The 20,007-nt window shown below is 44.9% G+C and overlaps 1 protein-coding gene across 4 annotated transcripts in view; it reads right to left on the bottom strand.

The window, feature by feature from the left end:
* Positions 1-18,179, bottom strand: part of MAGI3 (membrane associated guanylate kinase, WW and PDZ domain containing 3) — a 73,564-nt gene extending 55,385 nt beyond the window's left edge. For 2 of the 4 annotated variants that reach the window (XM_066983113.1, XM_066983117.1), the window contains exon 1: positions 17,495-17,883. In XM_066983113.1, coding sequence (XP_066839214.1) covers positions 17,495-17,816 — 322 coding nt within the window. In that variant the 5' untranslated portion in view covers positions 17,817-17,883. Of the gene's footprint in view, positions 1-17,494 lie in introns of all 4 variants that reach the window. The other 2 variants (XM_066983114.1, XM_066983112.1) reach the window with 2 other exon arrangements.
* Between the last annotated feature and the right edge of the window lie 1,828 nt (positions 18,180-20,007).

The raw sequence follows: 20,007 nt of genomic DNA, 5'->3' as shown, positions 1-20,007 counted from the left end.
AGCCATCGACCTGGGCAGTTACACCAAAGACGTGGAACAACCTTCAGGCAAGCTCAGCAGGACTTACTTTGGGCACAGAAACCGCGGCTTCAAAATGGCAACAGCTTTAGGTCAGGCATTTTGCAAGACTAAGCAATGCCCCAGTAAGTGCCCCAGAAAACACCCTACCTTTCTTCTCCTAACAATTTTCTCTTCCCTCCTAATTTTACTCATCATATCAATTCATAATCAGGGAGTAGTTGCATAGCTAGTACTTCCTTGTTATTAAACAAAAGCATTTGAATTCCAAAATTCACAGCTCAGTCCCTATTGGCAGCTATACAGAAACAGCAAAGAGAAGAAAACAGATGTCTTGCTGTTCAAATAAATAATGTGCTGAAACAAAGACTAGCTTTTCTTTGTCTGCCAGTTTAAATTCTTAATAAGAATCTAACTGGGCTTTCCTGAAGGCACTGTCAGAACATGCAGGTGAAATCAACGCTGTATGTGTTTGGTACGATGGACATCAATATATGCTGCGAAAGCTCAGCACCTCTTTACACTGTGCACAGTGGAGGGGTTTACTGTGTCAGGAGGAATATACCTGAAAAGAGGCAACTGCCTGATTTCTTACTGTTATAAAAAAATCCATGACCGATACATAGGTTAAGAATAAATTTTAAAGTGCAATATTTCAAATATCCTCTGCTTAAACAGCAGATTTTATTTTTATCTCCACATAGTTATTAAATATAAGAAAATCTGCACACCTGGCATTTACAACCTCTACTTCCAGGCAACAGCGAATACTAAATCTTTCGAGATCACTGCAACTTGCCAGAAGTAAGGGCCCAATGCATGTCTGAATTCTAAATTCCTCAGGTAAGATTCAAATTTTTGTCAAAGACTGCCTTAAAAAAAAAAAAAAAGAAAAAAACCACTTCCTCATTATTTTTTTTAATTCTACATCTTTTATATATTCTTTTTTTTTTTTTGCTATGAAATGCTGAATATTGATTTTCCATTTTCTCTTCATAAACTCTTTTGCAGAGTTTCTTGGTTCTGTGTAGGATTTTTTTTTATTGTGGTTGTCTTAAAATCTCTCTCAAAACATCAGGTCCCATACTGTGGGTATACTTTACTAAAATTCAGTTTCAAAAATTTTGAGGTACTAAAAAGCTAAAAAAACAGCAAGCCTTTAAAACTACTTTCCCATTTTCCCATAATGATTAATTCTGGAAATAGAAAAACTCGTCTCTCTCCTCTGTTTTTAAACAAACTTTAAACAGTTTTCTTATGCTTAAGTAATAACTGTAAATACTGAACAGCATAGAAGTTACCATGCATGAACAGGCATAGTTTTCCTTTGCAGTTTCCTTAATATCCAACATCTCTGAAACCCTACAAACCAGAAAGAGCAACAGACCTCTTAACAACATAGTTCAATTAAGAAAAAAAAAAATCAGATGTATTTGCCAAAAGGCAACAAATAATGATTTCAGAACAAATTGTATGCCCCCTGAAGGTGATTCAACAAAGCAGAAATTGATTTAAGTCTTTCTTTTTTTTTTTCCTGCACTTCACCCAGTGCAAGAAGAAAAACACAGAAAGAACTTCCTCGGGTAAAAACCCTTTTACTGTTCCTACAGTATGACATTCCACATTATGTATCAGAGATTGATGACTGAATGGAAGAATATTCCATTTTAGTAAACTCTTAACTTGAAAGAAAAAGCAGAGAACGGTTGGTAGTTTCTGAATACTTGAAAACTTCCCTGTGGATGTACTACACACACTCGTGTACAAATACAGACAGATAGAGAGGTTACCAAAAAAAAAAAAAAAACAGGATACAGTAGCACGGGGCTCCTCCTGGCCCCAGAAGGGACCACCAAGATCCCTGAGTACTCTGACAGATGTGCTACTTGCATCAGTCCTACTCCTCACTGTCTGAACAGCGGTCTGCTCCCAAAGGCCAACATTCAGATTCTTGGACCCTTCAATTCTGCAATTAAGCATCCCCTCACGCTCATTCCGTCTCTCCTTTGTTATTTGATACATATTTTCTTAGCCTAAGACTTTTTATGTTTATGGTCATCTTCCAGGACTATAATGTCTTCCCTCACACTTTTCAAAAATGTTGAAATAATTTGATTTTACATAGCATTCAGCACTATATATTAAATAGCAGCCCATTCACAAGCAATTCTATAAACGTTCGTGTTTGTTCCTGAGCAGCGTAGTTCCATGCCTATGGATGAACCAGGAGAAAACCATTACTTTCCCCCTTCCTAACAGACACACTCATGTTGCCATTTTTTTCTTCTGGAATTTGTGCTAAAATCAGAACTGTTTCACAGCTAATCACAGTTTATTAAATCAAACCAAATTACAGGCACAGTACTAGTGATCTCCAGTCACCAGAGAGCTCCAAATCTCAGTAGATAAGGAACCATCTGAATAGCACAAACATTTCTGATGCTCTTTTCAGAAAGGAATTCACAATTCCAATGGCAGACGACTAACACTGGGAAGCAGCTTTACTTCACTGATTCTTCTGGTGGTTGTCCTGTAACAGCATCTGCTCTCTTTAATACAAGAACGAGAGAGGATGAAGATTTTCATTTAAGCAAGTGTCTTCCAGTACCAATGTTCTCTCAAGGCTCTTATATGTCTATGATCACAAATAGATTCCAGTTTCCCTTGGATCTCACATCAAGTTACTTCAATTTACATTAGAAAGGTGGATTTTTTTTCTGGTAATTTCTGCTGGATATTGAACTTGAGTTTACAGGTACCATAATTTCCGCATAATAGTTAGGAATTTACCCTCTTCAAAATGAAGGTAACACAGAAAGTTCAAAATTCACGCAAACAATTTTTCTAATAGAAGTAACGCGATAGTAGAAATTCTATAGTCTAGGAAACACAAGCAGAAAAAAAGGCCAGTGTGCAAATGCATTCATTATCATATGCAAGCAGACAAAAAAGAGATCTAATGCAAAGTTAGATAAAGTGCCAGGAAACATCAAGCAATTAATCACTACATGACCGCTACATGACCAGTATTAAATTAAGAACTGTGCAAATCACTTATCCATGCTCATATCTAAAAAATGTACTAAGAACGTTGTTACAACAAAACAAGTTATCTGTAATTTACAAATATTCATTACTGAAGGTTCAAACCACAAATCTGCATGTTCCACTAAACCCAAAGCAGACCCTGACACAGACAAGGCCTTATAAATATCCACCTACGGGAAGACACCAAATGCAACCCGAGCTGTAACCGCAGTGCACCTAACCAGCTTTTCAAACTGCTACACTTCACTCATCATTTCATTTACATGCGAGGTTACATGTGGGTGACACAATGCATCTGTACTAGTGGGCTGTAGATTACCTAAACTCATATTTATATGATACAGAGACCCTGAGGCAGAAGACAAGTAGTCCACCACTCTCCCACTGCCTTTTGCAAGTTATTTACAAAGGTAGAAAGATTAATATGAAAGATTCGTATTAATCAGACACCAAACTAAGTGGCAGCAACGGTACCTTAAGGCTGAATAGAAAACATACCTTTTTCCCTTACGTTATTCGGTAGCACAGTGACAAAACAGAGAAAGAAATTTAGAGATTTATGCTCAAAACCCAGAACTCATTTTGAATCCATACACTTTACATAAGTTAGAAAAGATGTTACTGGCTCAGGGAGATCCAGATGTCCTGAAATATTTTGGAGAATGGAGCACAACAAAAAGATATAACATGCAGTATAATATAAAACCATACAGTCCCCTGCAATTATTCACTGTTTTTATGAACATTAAGTGTCCTATCCTAATGAATTCATTTAAGTGCTAGTAACATCTCCTAATGGGCATTAATTAAACTTTTCCAGCACCTCTACCTTCACTGGAGAACAGTAATTACTCACTGCTGTCCTACAGAGAGGGAAATAAAATCCACAAGATTAGGTATTTTTACACTGAGTAAGTAGGGCAGACAGGAAAGCCTGCAGTTCAGAGGCAAGTTGCTATAGTCGGTAATTTCACTACATGAGCAATACTTCAGGCCTTGCACTGAGAAAAACAGTTTTCCTGCTGCCCTTCAGTGAGCCACAAACTAGGGTTTGATAGCACATCGGTCTGTCAAGGACATAACTGTCCATCAAAACATCACATAAAACAGTTGGCCATCATCCCAGCTTTTTGATGAAGTTTAACCACAAGTCAGGTAGACACGTCAACCTTTCATACCTATCAATGAATACATTTTAAAATTATTTATAAATATAGCGTATTAATACTTCTACAGTAAGTGATTTAAAACAGGAAAAAAAAACACATACATGAGTAGCAGTTGAAGATGTCAGATCTTGAATAATGGACCAGGGTAATTTTTATTTATCCATACAAAACTGTTTTACACAACAGGGACTAGCTCTCAACCTGAAATATAATCATAGCAATTTTGTCTTCAAGCTTAGGTCATTTGTATTTTTTGTCATATACCAAATACATTGCATTAAAGCTCACATTACAAACATTATCTTCCAAAAACATTGCAAATGTGAAGCACGGTCAGGGTAATACAAATTTCAAAATATTACTCAGCAATGGAGTGACACAGCTTTTTACACATGGGCACTTCCACCTGATGGTACCCACAGCACCAAGCTGTTTTCACAAACACAGTTCTCCCAGCATCAAAGCATTTACAATCTAATCTCACTGCAAAGAAGATTAGTGAAATTACTGAGCAGTAATAGTTCCAGCAACAGAGGTAAAAATACTTCACTGGCACTTTTGGTCAGCTGATTTCTGAGGAATTCTTTAGACCAATAAAGGACAAAACAAGCCATTAAACATCATTCCCCTGGATTAATATGGGACCCTGCTTCCCTCTTACATAACGGGATTTTGAAATTCCTCTGAAGTACATGCATTAGGAGGAAATCGTCTCTACAGACCTAAAACTTTAGGGCTTAGTTATTTCCTGATAGTTTTGTGGTTTTAGAGGAAATAAACTGAACGTTAATCCTCTTGGATTTAATGAGTAGTACCAGCAAACTCTGCTTCTGCCTGTTAGCAAACCTTCAGCCTGGGAGAAGGTCACTGTAAACTTGGCCTATAACCAAACCAAAGTTGCATCTACTGGCAATGAAATCTTAAAGACAGGGGGAAGGCTTACGTGATTTGGGTGTTCTTGTTCTTTATTTCAGCAAAAACTGTGTCAGAATTATTTAAAAATTCACCTATGTCTAGACTTTTTCATACAAATCACTTAGCACAGTAGAAAAATACCTCATCAGCATGCTGACTTACACTGAGCTCAAATTATTTGTCAATGGTTTTATATATATATATATATATATTTAATAATTTCAGAAAAAGAAATAACTTACATAAGTGCATCTCTGAATTCAGCTGCAGGATGAAGCTGGTAGGCCACCAGCTGTGCAAACATAAGAAATGTGCCAAACAGAATAAACCAGCCCTCATTCCTACTTCGATTGTATTTATGTTGCGATCTTCCACTAAATCTTGCAGGAAAAACGAAAATTTATACTGAAGCAGGCGCTTTTGCTTTCTATTTTGATCTGTTTTCCTGCTTAACGCTCACTGAAGTTTTACTCTTGACACCACCCACCTCCTATGCACTTCTTCCTTTCAGAATGCAGTGTATGGGCAAGACACTATACAAATGACTTTTTCTAAAGACTACTACAAGTAGAGCAACTATTTAAGATAAAGAATGCCTTTTAAAGGGGCTTTCTGTACTGAAGGAGACAGCGAACCAGCTAGTCATCTAAAGATTAGCTACACTTCATTTTGCTATCTTTAACTTTTGTTAAAAACATTATGCAAAACAAAAGCACAAAGTTGCTCATCAGTTGCTTTGTCTATTTCTTTTTAACTTTTACTACTAGTCTTAACCACTACAAGAAGTTTATTTTCCAGGATCTTACACAAATAATTTATTTGTGCTTAACACTGAATCAGATTATTTTTTTCTTAGGATATCAAGAAGTAGAACTGGTTTAATTATCTGGTTTCTTCCAGTAGCCTGATTTCATGAGTTAAGAGAACGTTGCAGATCCCCTAAGATCTATTTAATTGCAGATCCAAATACCTTGGGCCATGTTTTAAACTCTACTGGGACCACGTTGGTCAGTCGTTAGCGGCCGCACCACTCTCCGCTACAGATGCTCGGCAGGAGGGGTTCTCAGCTCACGGCCACTGAAGACTGAGACTCCCTGAGTGACTCTTGCAGTGTTCACAAAACGTTTCAGTAAAGCAAACAGACCGAAAAGGGGCTTAACTTTGCTATACGAGATTTGGTGACACTAGAAAATAATGAAGAACCCACAGAGATGAACAAGTTGAAAGTTGCTGCTCTAGAGCAAACACACTTTCTACCCTAAGATTATTTCCACTAACAACTTAATTTGATAAACTACATCACCATATCAAGCCGTAATTAAGCAGCTACTTCAGATGGAATTTTTCTTCTCATCTGTTCTTTCATCATCAACATGAAAGAAGATTTTTTTACAAACATGTTTCTTCTGGCCAAGCACAAAACTGCTGCATATTTTACTGGGCGCCGCTCCCATCTCCACGCGGGCAATCTGCTGGCACGGCAGCGGCGCGTCCGACCTGAGTGCTCCTGGCTGCAGCTGAGCCGGGGCTCGGGCAGATGCTTCTCGCCCCAGCACAAGCGCAGCATTTCCACACCACCTTCCCTCTGCACGCAGCAGCGCAGCACTCGTGCCCGCGGCCCGCCTGCCACAGGTTGAGAGAGACGGCTTTGGAAGACCCTCCGTCCCACCTCCCCGCACCTTCTCCAAGGCGAGGGGAAGACGGCACCTGGAAGATGCCCGTAGGCCACAGCTGGATAGGATTCCAGCACAGTGCTGCAGGGAGAAATAGGCAGCCACAGACCCACAGAGGAAAAGCCCGGGGCTGGTCACAACAGCCACCGCAGGCCCCAGTGCAACCACCCCTGATTATGCCCACAGAACATGCAAAAGCTGATGAACCTTTCAAATGGCAAGCAGATGAGTCCTGGCAAACTGGTCTGCATCAAATCACATGCTATGCCCTCCCCTGCATACTAAAGCAGTCCTTAATAGAAGGGACACAATTTGAATCCCAAAATGTAATGAACACTGAAACTCTCGCAAAACACAACTGTGAAATGATCCAAGTCCAAGGGAAACGCAATTTTCCCTAAACGCTTTGTCAAAATTCCTCTGACAAAGGCACTGGGGACATTTCAGTAGAAACTCAGCTCTAAATCTATTCTTCCATATTTCTATATTCATAGCCTGATGTGCAGGCTACACTACCAAGTAACTATAGCTGCTTTCCAGGGCAATTTTTGGCAGATGACTGCAGAGATCTCCTGCCTTACATTGTAAAATCCAAAAGGGCCTTTAGTGTTCTTCATAGCTCATAGATAGTGGCAGACGTTGCATACCTTAAACTGAATTTGCTTACCAGAAAGTAAACAACACTGGAACATACCAGCCATTCATTTTTATTTCCATGACATGAGATCTTTATTTAAATTTACACTACAAAGAAGTGAAATGTCTAGTGGCCAGGCTTAAAAATGCACGTGGGTTGTTTGCTGGGTGGGCAAGGAGGGGATCATGGTTGTTCTTTCAAGTGACTTCAATGTTTAGTCTGTGATGGATCTTAAATCAAGAACTTCTAGAAGTGTTTTTATGTAAACGCATAATAGCCTGCGAACAGCTACTGAATGTTGCAAACCTACAAGCCAAGAATACGGGATGGATTAAATGTCACTCAGATTCATATTTTCCAGATGCAATAACATGCATTTGGTTAAACGATCATTTAAGAAGGCTAGTTTATTTAAAAAAAATAATAAATCCAATTTCCTATTCTTTACTTCCTGTTAGCAAACCTCACAAATCACCCTCAGAAACAGGCAGGTCTCCACCTGGGGTTGCCCTCTCCGCCACAGGACCGGCCACAGTCTTGGGGCAGTTGCCAGAAGCAGCCCTGCACAGCGCCCATGGGTGCTGCGAGGCTGCAGCCCGGTTCGTGGCTCCTGCAGCAGCACCACAGCCGGGCAGCACCAAGGACGAGGAACCGGGAGGTGAACACCCGGGGCCTGGTGCAGCCCTGGGGCCCTGCGCCCAGGCTGCCCTCGCCCCTCAGCCCTGAGCAGCTACAGAAGGCCCCTCCAACAAAACCAAGGTGGAAGGATATCACATCCCCACTTCACCCAGGAAACCTCAGACACACATATGAATGTTGAGGGCTGCGGTGGTTTCTGGGCGACTCTGACAGACATTTCTGTGATCCAGCCCCAAGACTTGGGGAACAGGTTTTAAAACATCGACACAGAAGCAGCCAGGCTCTGCTCTCTGCTCAGTGCACTTCAAGAACTTTACCCAGGCACAGACGTGTCCGTATGTGTGGGGATCCCACAAGTTTCTACAGCTCCCACTTGGCTGACAAAACGAAGAAGTTGTAAATAACAGTGCATGGGAGGGAAGTGTTCCCAAGTCTTCACTTTGAAGAGTAAACAAAGCAGGAGATATACAGGAATCATAAGAAAAAAGCTAAACATCTGTGCCTTTCTGTACAGTGTTCTGAATTAGCATGTACAAGTCAGTAAAGCTGTAAACGTTACAAGGCTTAGCCAAAGTTCAAACAATTACTGAATCTCGATGAACCCTACTTCAGTGGCTGCTCTAGGCACAGTAACACCTGTAAAAGCATTTTCTGTTATCACCAATTATTTGCTGTCGCTTACCTCCTTCTATTTGTGTTGCGAGAGGAGCAACAAACCCCTAGTCCTGCTCTTCTACACAGCACGTTCCCGTTCCCCGCATTTGTTTCCTTCATGCTCTGCTTCCACCCTTCTCTGTCTCATGGCATAGGGCTTTTTCCACGCGGCCGGCGATCCTTTTCTTCTCATCTCCTCTACCCGTGGCTATCTGCGGTGAGGCGAGCAGTCACCCTCCGAGCGCCCCACGCTCCGACAGCCGCTCGCGCCTTGCTCCGGCCGTGCCCCTGCCAGACCCAAGGCGCCCCACGGACAAGGGGCTGCTACTGGGCTCCTCCGAGCAGTACCGGGCAGATCGCGGCCCGGCCCGGCCGACCGAGCACACCGCACACGTAGGAGCTTTCTGGCAACCGCTGCTGTAGTAAGCCTTTGGTTTAGGTTCTTGTTAGGACAATGCTAGTCTGGATTTATAAGAAAGCATTTTCTCTCTTTCCCAGTGGAGTGGGTTCAAGAAGACAACTTTAGTAATGGGTAATTCACATACAATCACATTAACCTCATGGATTGTCTTCACCACCTTTTTGAAAGAATAATTACCATGCAGGTAGAAACAACATTTATAGACAGCCATACCAAAAAAAGAGGATAATTCTGATACTTATATAGCATCCACAATCCATATTCATAATACATCAGCTGTTAGTCTGATTGTATTTATTACCAAAAGCCAGTAATGAAGCAGCACTGAAGTAGAACACAATAAAAATCAATATTCAAGTGTACCATGATCTGACAGACCTGGAATTCAAGTTTTACTTTTTTAATACAGGTAACTGAAGAGAGATGGTTATCCAGAGCTTAAAGGAATTAACGCATTACTTCCATATTGTAAATTATTTTCATGAGATGAATCAACTTACACTAGCTAGACTACTATTCAGCAACTGAAGAGTGACACAGGATTGATAATAAACACACTAGTGATTTTCAATTTGAGGAAGTTACATTCAATTAAAAGCAGCCAATAATTCACAAAAAAATTACAAGCTCATGAGACATACATATTGAAAAATAGCTTCAAGCAAGCATTTTTGACAGCTCACTCGGAGAAAGCCCACTGTCGTATCTAAAAGCCTTGGTGTGCTTTGCAAATGAAATTACATTTCCACATAAGATCATTACTTTAATACATTGCATTTGTATATGACAAAAGCACGGTGACATAAGTTTGAACAAAGGATTGCTATGATTTTATTTCATCTTGAAAGCTACACCTGAACTAAATCACCCAAATTCGCATCAAATAGCACTGATGCAAATTAGTATAGCTTGTACAGAGGTTTTGACTAGTATGGAAAAATTAAACTCCAGTGTCCCTGCACTCGCAGCACCCACAGTAGCAACCCCTTTCTTCCCTCAGTGCCTTGACAACAATCTCCTTGTTACCACGCAGACGAGCGCCCTTGCTGGATTACTCCCCTTTCCACCAGAAGAATACGCTCTTGATTTTAAGACTGATGAGCTTGGAAGCCAGCCCAACATATTCAGCTACTGCTCGCATGTCACCTGGGAGCTGGTCCCATTCCCCCACCGCAACCCACTAAGGGCCCAAACCAGAATAATTCAGCACAGACTCTAATACCCATCAGCAACAGAGAAGGTGAATTATGGAGAATTCTGGTTTCGAAGACTGGTATAGCAGATCAATACAAATCTGCAGTCTTCCCACTGCATTTCCTCTCACCTCCTGTTCAGCTGAACTAAATAAGGAATTTACTCTCAAATACAAAGTGCTCATATTTTTCTTAATCCAAATCCAGTACTACCAGGAATACCATTGCCTTAAAGAAGAAAACTGTTCCCATTCAGGGAACAATGTGCAATTTAACTCACAGTCCATGAACATTATAAGATATTTCTTAAAAGGAAGCATCTTGAATTAAAAACAAGAACCAGAAGAATGAATTCAAAAGACTTTAAAACAGAGCAACAATCAAAACTAGAGTAATTTTTTCAGCTGTCAATTTGAATGCATAATCCTTTTTATATTTTTAAGACATTTTAAAGAACAATATCTTGAAGCAGATGTTATAATAATAAAGGAGCATGGTGCAAAGCAAGTTAAACAAGCACAGCTTGTTTATTTTGGGAAAATTCTAAAATGACAGTTTTGTTTTGAAGCGCCTTCTAAAAGTAAAAAAAAAAAAAACTTCTTTGAAAAAATTAAGGAAATTGAATCTTCTAAGACAATAAAAAGAATAAAAAGACAGCCATTTTCTACAACTGACTAGCATTTCATTAAAGCCAGCCAGGAATTCAAGAGCAATACTTAGACAAGAACTATGAAGTAATCTGTAGTTGAAATCACAGCTTCTAACAAAGATTCACGTTTTATTTCATTCTTGGCTTCATTCACATAGAAAATAAAGTCTCCTGCTATTGTAGAATAGTGGCAATGGACAGTTTCAAGGATTTCAAACAAGTTAGTTCTATGCCAACGTGTAAACCTAAGCTGCTTTTCTTTTTTTTTTTTAAAGGAAAAAAACCCCTCCTTATTGCAACCAATAAACATATGTGCAAAAACTTCAATCAAAGCTGTCTACCTGAATAAGAAAATTTTCCTTCCAGGAATAACTGGAATACAAGTGCTCAGTTGTTCAGTTCTAGTGTAATTCCCATGCCCCACAAGGAGGAGACAGGGACACTGGTGGCAGCTTTGAAGCTCACAAACTGGGAGAGCAGACGCTGCGCTACCGGCTCCTCCGCCAGCTCAAGGTAAATGCTGGTCTTACTCTGTGCTGTTCTGCCAGGTCTCTCCTGAGAGACATCAGCAAACAAACAGGGAACAGAATGGCTCTCCTGAAGGGAACAAAAAAGTACAAATTAAAACCATGGTGTTAAGCAGCACAGTAGCAAAAACCACATGAGGCCTCGTTATCATTTGAAACTAACACGCTAAGAAAGAATAGAATAATGAGAGCCAGTGAAATCACAGTACTCATTGCAGTGAGATTTAAACAAAGGAGTATGTGAAAGGGAATGGCAGCACGTCCTATGCCAAGAATAACATGTTTATATAAAGATGAATAGGAGAAACAAGACTACAAATTACATACACATACTAATGCTAATACCAATCCCTTGGCAAGCGCTTGATGGTCCCCTGCATCCACACACCTGAGATGCAAACTAAGAGCTTTTAGTGCAAGGTGGCTCTCGCAAACTGCTACGTGATGCACCATCGCTCTTGCCAATGCTGGACGAAAGTGACATCGCCCAGCTGAAAGTTTCTTATTCAGGTTTCTTTATAAAGATAGCACATCTGTCTTCTGCCCACTTTCACTAACCTGAGATACCCTACACATTTGTTATAGGAAACAACATGTACATTTATTTTTTATGTTTTTACCTCCAAGTGTGGTAAAATGAATCAACCTTTTCTTTTTTATGGGTCAGTCTCTCATGCTTTCTCAAACAGGAGGGACCGTTTTTCAGACCAGCACCCAGAAGACCACTGCCCGGTGTGCACGAAGCCTGAAGGACCCGAGCCGACTTCCTCATCTCCCCGGACTAGCACAGTAACACACTGGTCTGTTTAATCACCAAGCTGGCCTACTGCCAGCTTTCAGAGAAACACAGAATTAGGGTAATGCCTTTCCTCAGAGAGGCAAAATTATCCTAGTGTGTATTCTGATCTCTGTTTTAACACGGCACATTTAGAATTCATCAGATTTTGTGAAAACAGCCTCTCAGTGCTGTGTGCGCTCCTCTCTGCCTTAATTGCCAAACATGCAAATGTTTACCCCCACACAGAGGCTCAGCGCCTACCTCAAGCACAAAAGAAAATGTAAATCAATCTTACGTACTCAGCTGCAAGTATTATGTCTGAAGCGCCGCATCCTGGCCTGAGTCACTGCACTGTCATCTCACGCCTCCGGCTTCAGGGGAAGGACCCCGCGCACAACTGGCCTCTGAACGCTTCCCTCCACTCCTTTTGGTAACGGGCACTTCACAGATTAATTACTACACAATTTCACAGTCACGTGAGAAAATGCATCTTACTGTTTTCTGGTAAATCTGTAGTAGACTTTGATCCGGAGAGCATTTTGGTTAGGTAAGGCCTTGATATCCTCAAGATTCCTATATCCTGAGAACGTTACATGATTTAGTGAAAGATATTGACACAAAAACCAAATTAGTTCGGTACCGAGAACTTCAGAGTTCTACATCCACCCGTCGGTCATCTCACTTTGTGTACGAACGCATCGCAAGCCAGAGTAAAGCAACAGACCTGAAGCCGCAACGGACATCGAGAGGCTGCGGGCTGGCTGAGTGCACGCAGCAGCAACGCGCCTCGGCGCCGCACCGGGGGGCAAAGGACCGAAAAAGATCCCGTGAGTGTGAACGGGGAGGTCCTCCAAAAGCCCCATCTGGTAAAAAAAAAAAAAAAAAAATCCTAACCTGAACTGAACTTACTGCATATGTCAGAGAATCCCCAGTGGAGGTCACCGATAATGCCCCCGCTGGAGAAAAAGTCTTAATCACAGCTGAAGCTGTGACAGTCAGCTATGAAATAAACACATAGGAAATCAAGGTTTAGTAGTTTCAGGAGCACCGAGACTTTAAAAAAAAATAAATAAATCAAAAGATAGTCTGAAGGGGACTTTTAATCATTTGGAAGCTCACTGCGTTTCTTGATTACAGACCAATTTAGTTACAACAGAGTTGATATCCGTTCTCCAATAATCAAGGGACAAAACTCCACAGGGTTTGGAAGTGGAAGAGCAGCATGACTCTGCTTGTTTCTTCCCAGATGCTAGTTACATGAAACCATAATAATTGCCACAGAGTAGCTTTATGCATCGAAGCTCCTTAGTTTGGAAGGAAAGCACATTCCTTCCTACATAGTATCTGGCAACTCAGGCTCCAGAAGGAGGAACTTGCAGATAACCAGTAATGCTTGCTGCTTTACAACTTTAAGTCTGCAACCTACTTTTGATGCATTTTAGCCACCATGCTGCCATAAAGAAAAAACGCATTCAAAGTGAGATTGTTAAGTATTTTAGCAAGTAAGCTCAGCTTCACATACAAATATTTTTCAGGCTAAACCTGAATGTCGCATGCAACCAGTCGGTACATTTACAGGATGAGCTGAGCAGTCAGAAAGATGATGGACTGACTTACTGCAAGCAAAATGCTTCGGTTTTTCCATAATGCGAATAAAAAAAATCAGAAACAGTGCCAGCTACTTACAGGGCTAATACAAGTACTAATCCAAGTGACATTGGACAGGGAAGGTCCTTGAGCCACCTGGCAGCCATCGTTTGGATGCACATAAGCAGGTGATTAGCTTGAAACCAGCATTTAACAAGTGTGGCTAAAATACAGATGCGCTCATTACGATGAGCCTGCTCATGTTAGCACGCATGCACGTACACACAAACACCACGTAGCACAAAGAGCCTTACTGCTCTGTACGGCCGTTTTTCCTCATCTGATCAAGATGACGAACGATACAAAAATAACAGCACGGTTGTAATCTCAAGCACCAACTAGAATGAAGCAATACCTAACTTTCATTTGGACAACTCCGATCCCGACATCGGTCCAGGAATACTGGCAGGAAACTCGAGAGCAGCCTTCCTGCAGGCCTCACTGCACGGCCCCTGCTGCCGAGGGGCTCCCAGCCCCAGGGCTGGGCATCTCCCACCGCCTGCGGCCCCGGCCCAGAGCGTGGCTGTGACACCAGCACTGAGCCCCGGTCTGCAGCACACTGGTCTTGTTCTGCTTCACGAGGAAGAACAGAGTGAGAGGGAAGGAAGAACTTCATCAACAAAATGGTCCTTCATTTGTGATGTGCAGTTAACAGATGGTGTTCAATTTAGCATTCATATCTTTCAAGTGTCTTATCAAACAAGACTAAACAGCATCTTGAAATTTCCATTTTAAATTTTCTATGAGATTGCTAGAAGTATCACAGACAGATTTTACTGCTGTCAACTAAAGCTGTTGCTGCCTTCAACGAAGGATGCTCAAAATAAAGCACACGTCCAGGCTCCTGACGTGCTGTCAGAGGCCACTGGGACACCTGCACCAGATTTCACCGAGAAGATGGAGCCAGCTCTCAAACACTGAGGTTGCACTTCTAAGATGTAGATGTAGGCACCGAGCATCAAGGCCTCACACTCTCCCCAAGATCAAGGGATGAGGCAACAAATTCCTCCCTGCCAGGCGGGCGGCAGCAGGACGCGGCACAGGCCCGATGCAGAGGTCACCCAGAAGCAGCGCACTGCCTGCCAGAGGCTCTCCCTGCCTTGCAGCGCATTCGAAAGACAGCATTTGGGGCTGGAGAGTAACATGGAACACGGGACCTTAAGAAGTCTGGCAACTAGGGTCTCTGAGAATTCTGCCATCCCACAAGCACCACACACCACCGCCCCCACAGCCCCTTAGCCATCGGTGCCCGTGGAGCCGCCTCCACCGTTCGGGTCAGCCAGCTTGGACCACCCCGGGCCGCTGTGGATAGAAGGGAAGCCAAAGCCAGAGTCGTGGTGCTTCTCTGAGAACGCCTTGCCAACAGCTCTCATCACACATGCCCTAATTGGAGTACTTCCACCGAGTGCTACTGTGGCAATTGAAAAAAAAAAAAAAAAAAGGCAACAAGAAAAATAGTCTGCTTTAAAATACCGCATTTAAGGACACTGAGTCTAACACCGAAAATGACTGCCAAAATCATCTGATGTGGTAAATAAGCTTGCAATATGTTCTAGTATGGAAAAACTGCTGGATCTGAAGCATGAATTTGATTTGTTCCAAAAGTTACATAAAATCAGCATAAAAATGCTACTTCTCTTTACACAACTCAACCCAGTGTTTAGTTCACAAGCCCAGAATGACTATGCCTAGTAACACCGGTCTTTGCAAGACACCAGCAGGAGTTTCCTTCTGCTGAGAAAACCGCTTCTACCTTTTAGCCAGTTCGTAATCCCCAGGAGAATTCTGCTCTCACCTTCCACCAGCAACACCGGCACGCAACAGCTCCACCCGCACCCGATTCAGTGCCTGGTGATACCTCACCGAAAGCCTGCCCGAAAACCCAGCTACACCAAATCACGTCACTGAACCAGCTGGAGAGCCTTTGAAAGCTAAACGGACTTCCTCCCACAGAAAGAACACACACTACTCACTACGCAGCGTTTATTCACGCGCCCGGTACCTTCGTTCTTCACCATGGCTTTAGCCAGCGTGCTGGCATCAGCCATCGGTGCTGCCGGTTTGCTGGAGCCCAGCACCACCGTCCAGCGGGCACCATGCTCTTCACCTTCTATCCCTCTGCTCCACAAACGACTTAAGGAACAGAACCGCACTCCTGTTTAGTGCCTCACGTTTACGACTCCTAAGGAGCATCATCTGGCTCCGGCAATTTTCTGCTCTTCATTGCATGCATTTATTTCAAATCTTTTCTGCCAGTTTTAACTTGAAAGTTTGAGACATCTCTCTGTTACGGAAAGTCCCAGTACGGGAATATCCCATTTCCCTCCAGAGTAAACACACAAGAATTTCATTTGATATTCTTAATATGGTTTCATCTTCCACTAAGTTTTTTTGAAAAAAAAAAAAAAAAAGATTTATTATTGTCTTGTCTTTAACAATTTGTTCCTTAATTTATTTATTCTTTTATTTAAAATTAGCTTGCAGCAGTTTGTTCTTTTCTAGTTTCTTCATTCAGACAGGATTTCCAATTTTTGAAGACAGACATCTCTCAAAGCCTAGCAGCCTTCTGTAGGTGCTTTTAGGTGCTGCAGGTTTCATTTTTTTAAACAGGCGATACACATCAAGACTAAGTGCTCAATCTCTGTAGCAAAGATAACTTTTAATTAGCGGTCAAAGGAGGAAACTCTGATTTAAGATACGCGTTACCCAGAGTCAAAGAGCAACCCGGGTGTTATGAAAGAAGCACAGAACAGGTGTTACACAGAGAGGCTGTAAAAGAAGTGTTTCAGGTTTCAGCCACTGAAATACTGCTATCGGTTGGGATTCAGACAAGAACAGTTTTAAGACAGCTTCCGCAGAACGCATCGAGCTCACCCCTGGATTGTGAGCAGGAAAGCAGCAGGTCTGCAGCTCGTTACGCTGTGAATCATTAACGTGTGCGATCGCAGGCACTGGTTAGCGCTCAGCACTAACCTGACGTCTGACAGACGCGTTGATAAACGGGGCTTTAGCAGCGCGATCTGATGTCACTCATTAACCGAAGCGCGCTCAGAATTAACCCGAACCCGCGGGGAACGCGAGCACGCGGACCAGGAGCTCCTCCTCGCCCCCCGCTACCGCCGGGCCCCCCCCGCCTCCAGCCGGGCCGAGGGCGCCCGGGGGCCGCGGCCCCGTCCCGCCGCGCTCCGGGAGGCGCCGCGACCCCGGCCCCGGCCGCGCCCCGCGCCCACGGGGGCGGCACCGGGCGGGACGCGGCGGGCCCCAGGGGGGGGGTTCCGAGGGGCAGCGGGAACCCCCCCCCCCGACCCCGCCCAACCGCCGCGCTCGCCCCGGGGCCCCCCGGCCCGCCCCGGGCCCGGCCCCAGCTCCGGGCAGCGCCGCCGGAGGGAGCCGCCCCCCGCCGTCGGGGAGCGCGGCCGGGCCGGGCCGCGGGGCAGGGCCGCGGAGGCGGAGGCGGGCACGGCCCCGCCGCTGCCGGGCCCCGCGCGCTCCCCCGGGCCTGCCCGCGGCCTGCGGCGCGGCTCACCTGGGCGCACGGTCTTGAGGCGCACGGGCTCCCTGAAGTGCCGGATGACGGCCAGCGCGTCGCGGTGCGTGAGGCCGCTGACGGGGGTGCCGTTCACCTCCAGCAGCACGTCGCCCGGCGCCGGCGCCTTGCCCGAGAGCAGCGCGGGGCCCGGCGCGCCCTCGCCGCCCGGCGGCAGGCGCCCCGCCAGGTACGGGAACTCGCCGCGCTCGGCGCCGCCGCGCAGCAGCTCCGGGTCGGGGCCCGCCGCGCCGCCCCAGGACACGACGCACTCCTGCACCTTGCTCAGCCAGTGCCGCTTCTTCCGCAGCGTCTTGGACATGCCGCACCTCGGCCGCCGCCCGCTCCGGCCGCGGCTGCCGCCCGACTGCCGCCCGGCCCCGCCCCTCCCGAGGCCCCGCCCCCTCCCCAGGCCCCGCCCCCTCCCCGGCCGAGCGGACCCCGCCCGCTGCACTCGAGGGGCGGGGCCTGCGCGTCACGGGCAGCGCGGAGGGCGGGGCCCCCACGGAGCGAGGCCCCGCCCGCGCCCCCCCCGCCCCCCGGCCGCAGCGCCTGAGGGGCTGCCCAGGGCTGGGCTCTGCGGGGCCCGGCCCTGAGGGGCTGCCCGGGGCTGGGCTCTGCGGGGCCCGGCCCTGAGGGGCTGCCCGGGGCTGGGCTCGCTGCCGGCCCGAGGGGGAAATTTCCTCTCACACCTGCAGAGTGGAAGCGAGAAGGCTGAGAGCTCTGTGGTGCCCAGGACCCGGACGTTATGCTTTAGGCCCCCAGGGTTGCCGTGTATCTGTCCCGCCCAGCAGAAGGCTCGCCTGCGCTTCACCTCATGAAAACGCAACTCGACCCTTTGGAGTCAGAAAACTTTACTCGCCCAGTAAACAGTGTTGCCAAATGTATTTGTTTTCCCAACGTCGTTCGGTAATCACCAGTCTCCTCCATAACACCCGGGGTGCAGACGCACGAGCGCGCTGTGCAAATTAAACAGATGTGCAAATTAAACAGATGTGCAAAGCCTCTCTCGGGCAGTGACCACAGCCCCCAGGTCTCCCTGGGGCCCTGCCCGGGGATTCCTGCTGCCAGGGTTGGTGCTGGAGGCACCACAAGCCACAGGACTACGTAGGAAAAGTGTTGAATTTTTTTCACACCCAGCTCCATTCTCTCCCAAGATTCTGTTTATCCTTTTGCTCACCATGGCATGTTAGGAAAGGCTTTGTCTGGCCATCTACAATGACTCTCACATCATTATCTTTTGCGTTATACTTAATCATTCATCCTGCTGTACCTTCCCTCAAGGTTGCGAGCGTTCAGGGATGCTGCCATTGAGCTGTGCCGGAGGGTTTCTTCCTTGCTGCTTCTTCCCCACTGCCCGCTTCCCCTCCCTGTTTGCAGGCAGACAAACTACTGAGAACGGAGCACTGCCAAGCAGTCAAACATTAACCCTCCCCGAGTCCTACACCGATGTAGTCGCATGTGTCTATATCTGTGTGTGCGTCACAATATATTCCGTACATGTGAAAGAAAACAGTTAATTTATCATTAAGTACATGAAGATTTTTATATTCTCACTTCTGACTTCCAATTTAATTGCTAACTGAGACACATTGCAATATGTTAACAAACCTCATTAGCCACATATACACAGAACTGGCTGGCCTTACCTCACCTCCCTACCAGGAAATGAAACCAAACCAGGCGTTTTCAAAACTAAAAACGTGACTGGGAAGTACAGAGCAGAATGATTAGACTGGTATTTTGAGGATTTGTGTCAGTCTGCCACCTTTGAAGAAATCTGCCATGGAAGATATTCAGGGAATGAGTTCCTAGACAGAAACTAATACCTCAGTGAAATCCAAAGTAATTTAATGAGTCTGAATTGCTATAAACTGAAAGCTTTATTTACTTCATAGGTATCAGCAAAGACAGCTCCAAGAATCTGTGCTAAGATCAGTGCTCTCAAACCCACTTCCATTATAGCCCTTCATTTTATGCTTTGTGCGTGTGACATTTGCCTTTCTGAATTTAGCTCTGCTTCTGTCGCTAACAAACTTCAAAACGTGAGCAAACTGCTCAGAGAACTGACTGACAATTTTAATTCTCATTTATGCCACGTGACGATGAGTACGTTCGTCCTGCATTCTTTCTCCCCTCTAATTACTGCAGCTCACAGACGTGTGAAGTGTCTGCACCGCCTCGCAGTGATCAGAAGGAGCGGGCTGCGCACTGCCGCCAGCCCCAACCTACTGCGGTGTGAAGAATTAAGTGTTTACTGAGCGCTAGCGTTTGAAATCTCAACTAGCTAAAAGGGGCCATCAAAGCAAAAACAGCGCTCCAGCATCTCCAGTTCATCACATCACGCCATGGCAGCTGCCATCCTTCTCTGCTGTTGGCATTAGCTCACAAACGATGCCATGAAAACACGATGCTGAGCTCTGCTGTATCAGAACTAAGGGAAGAAACTGCTTCAAGAAGCTGCATCTTCCTGGTAGGCAGGGAAGCAACGTTTGTTTATCACAGTGCCAAAG

Source organism: Anser cygnoides, chromosome 25, assembly GCF_040182565.1.
Source record: "Anser cygnoides isolate HZ-2024a breed goose chromosome 25, Taihu_goose_T2T_genome, whole genome shotgun sequence".
NCBI lineage: Eukaryota > Metazoa > Chordata > Aves > Anseriformes > Anatidae > Anser > Anser cygnoides.
The sequence above is the reverse complement of the archived record's forward strand: the minus strand, read 5'-3'. Positions and strand labels throughout refer to the sequence as shown.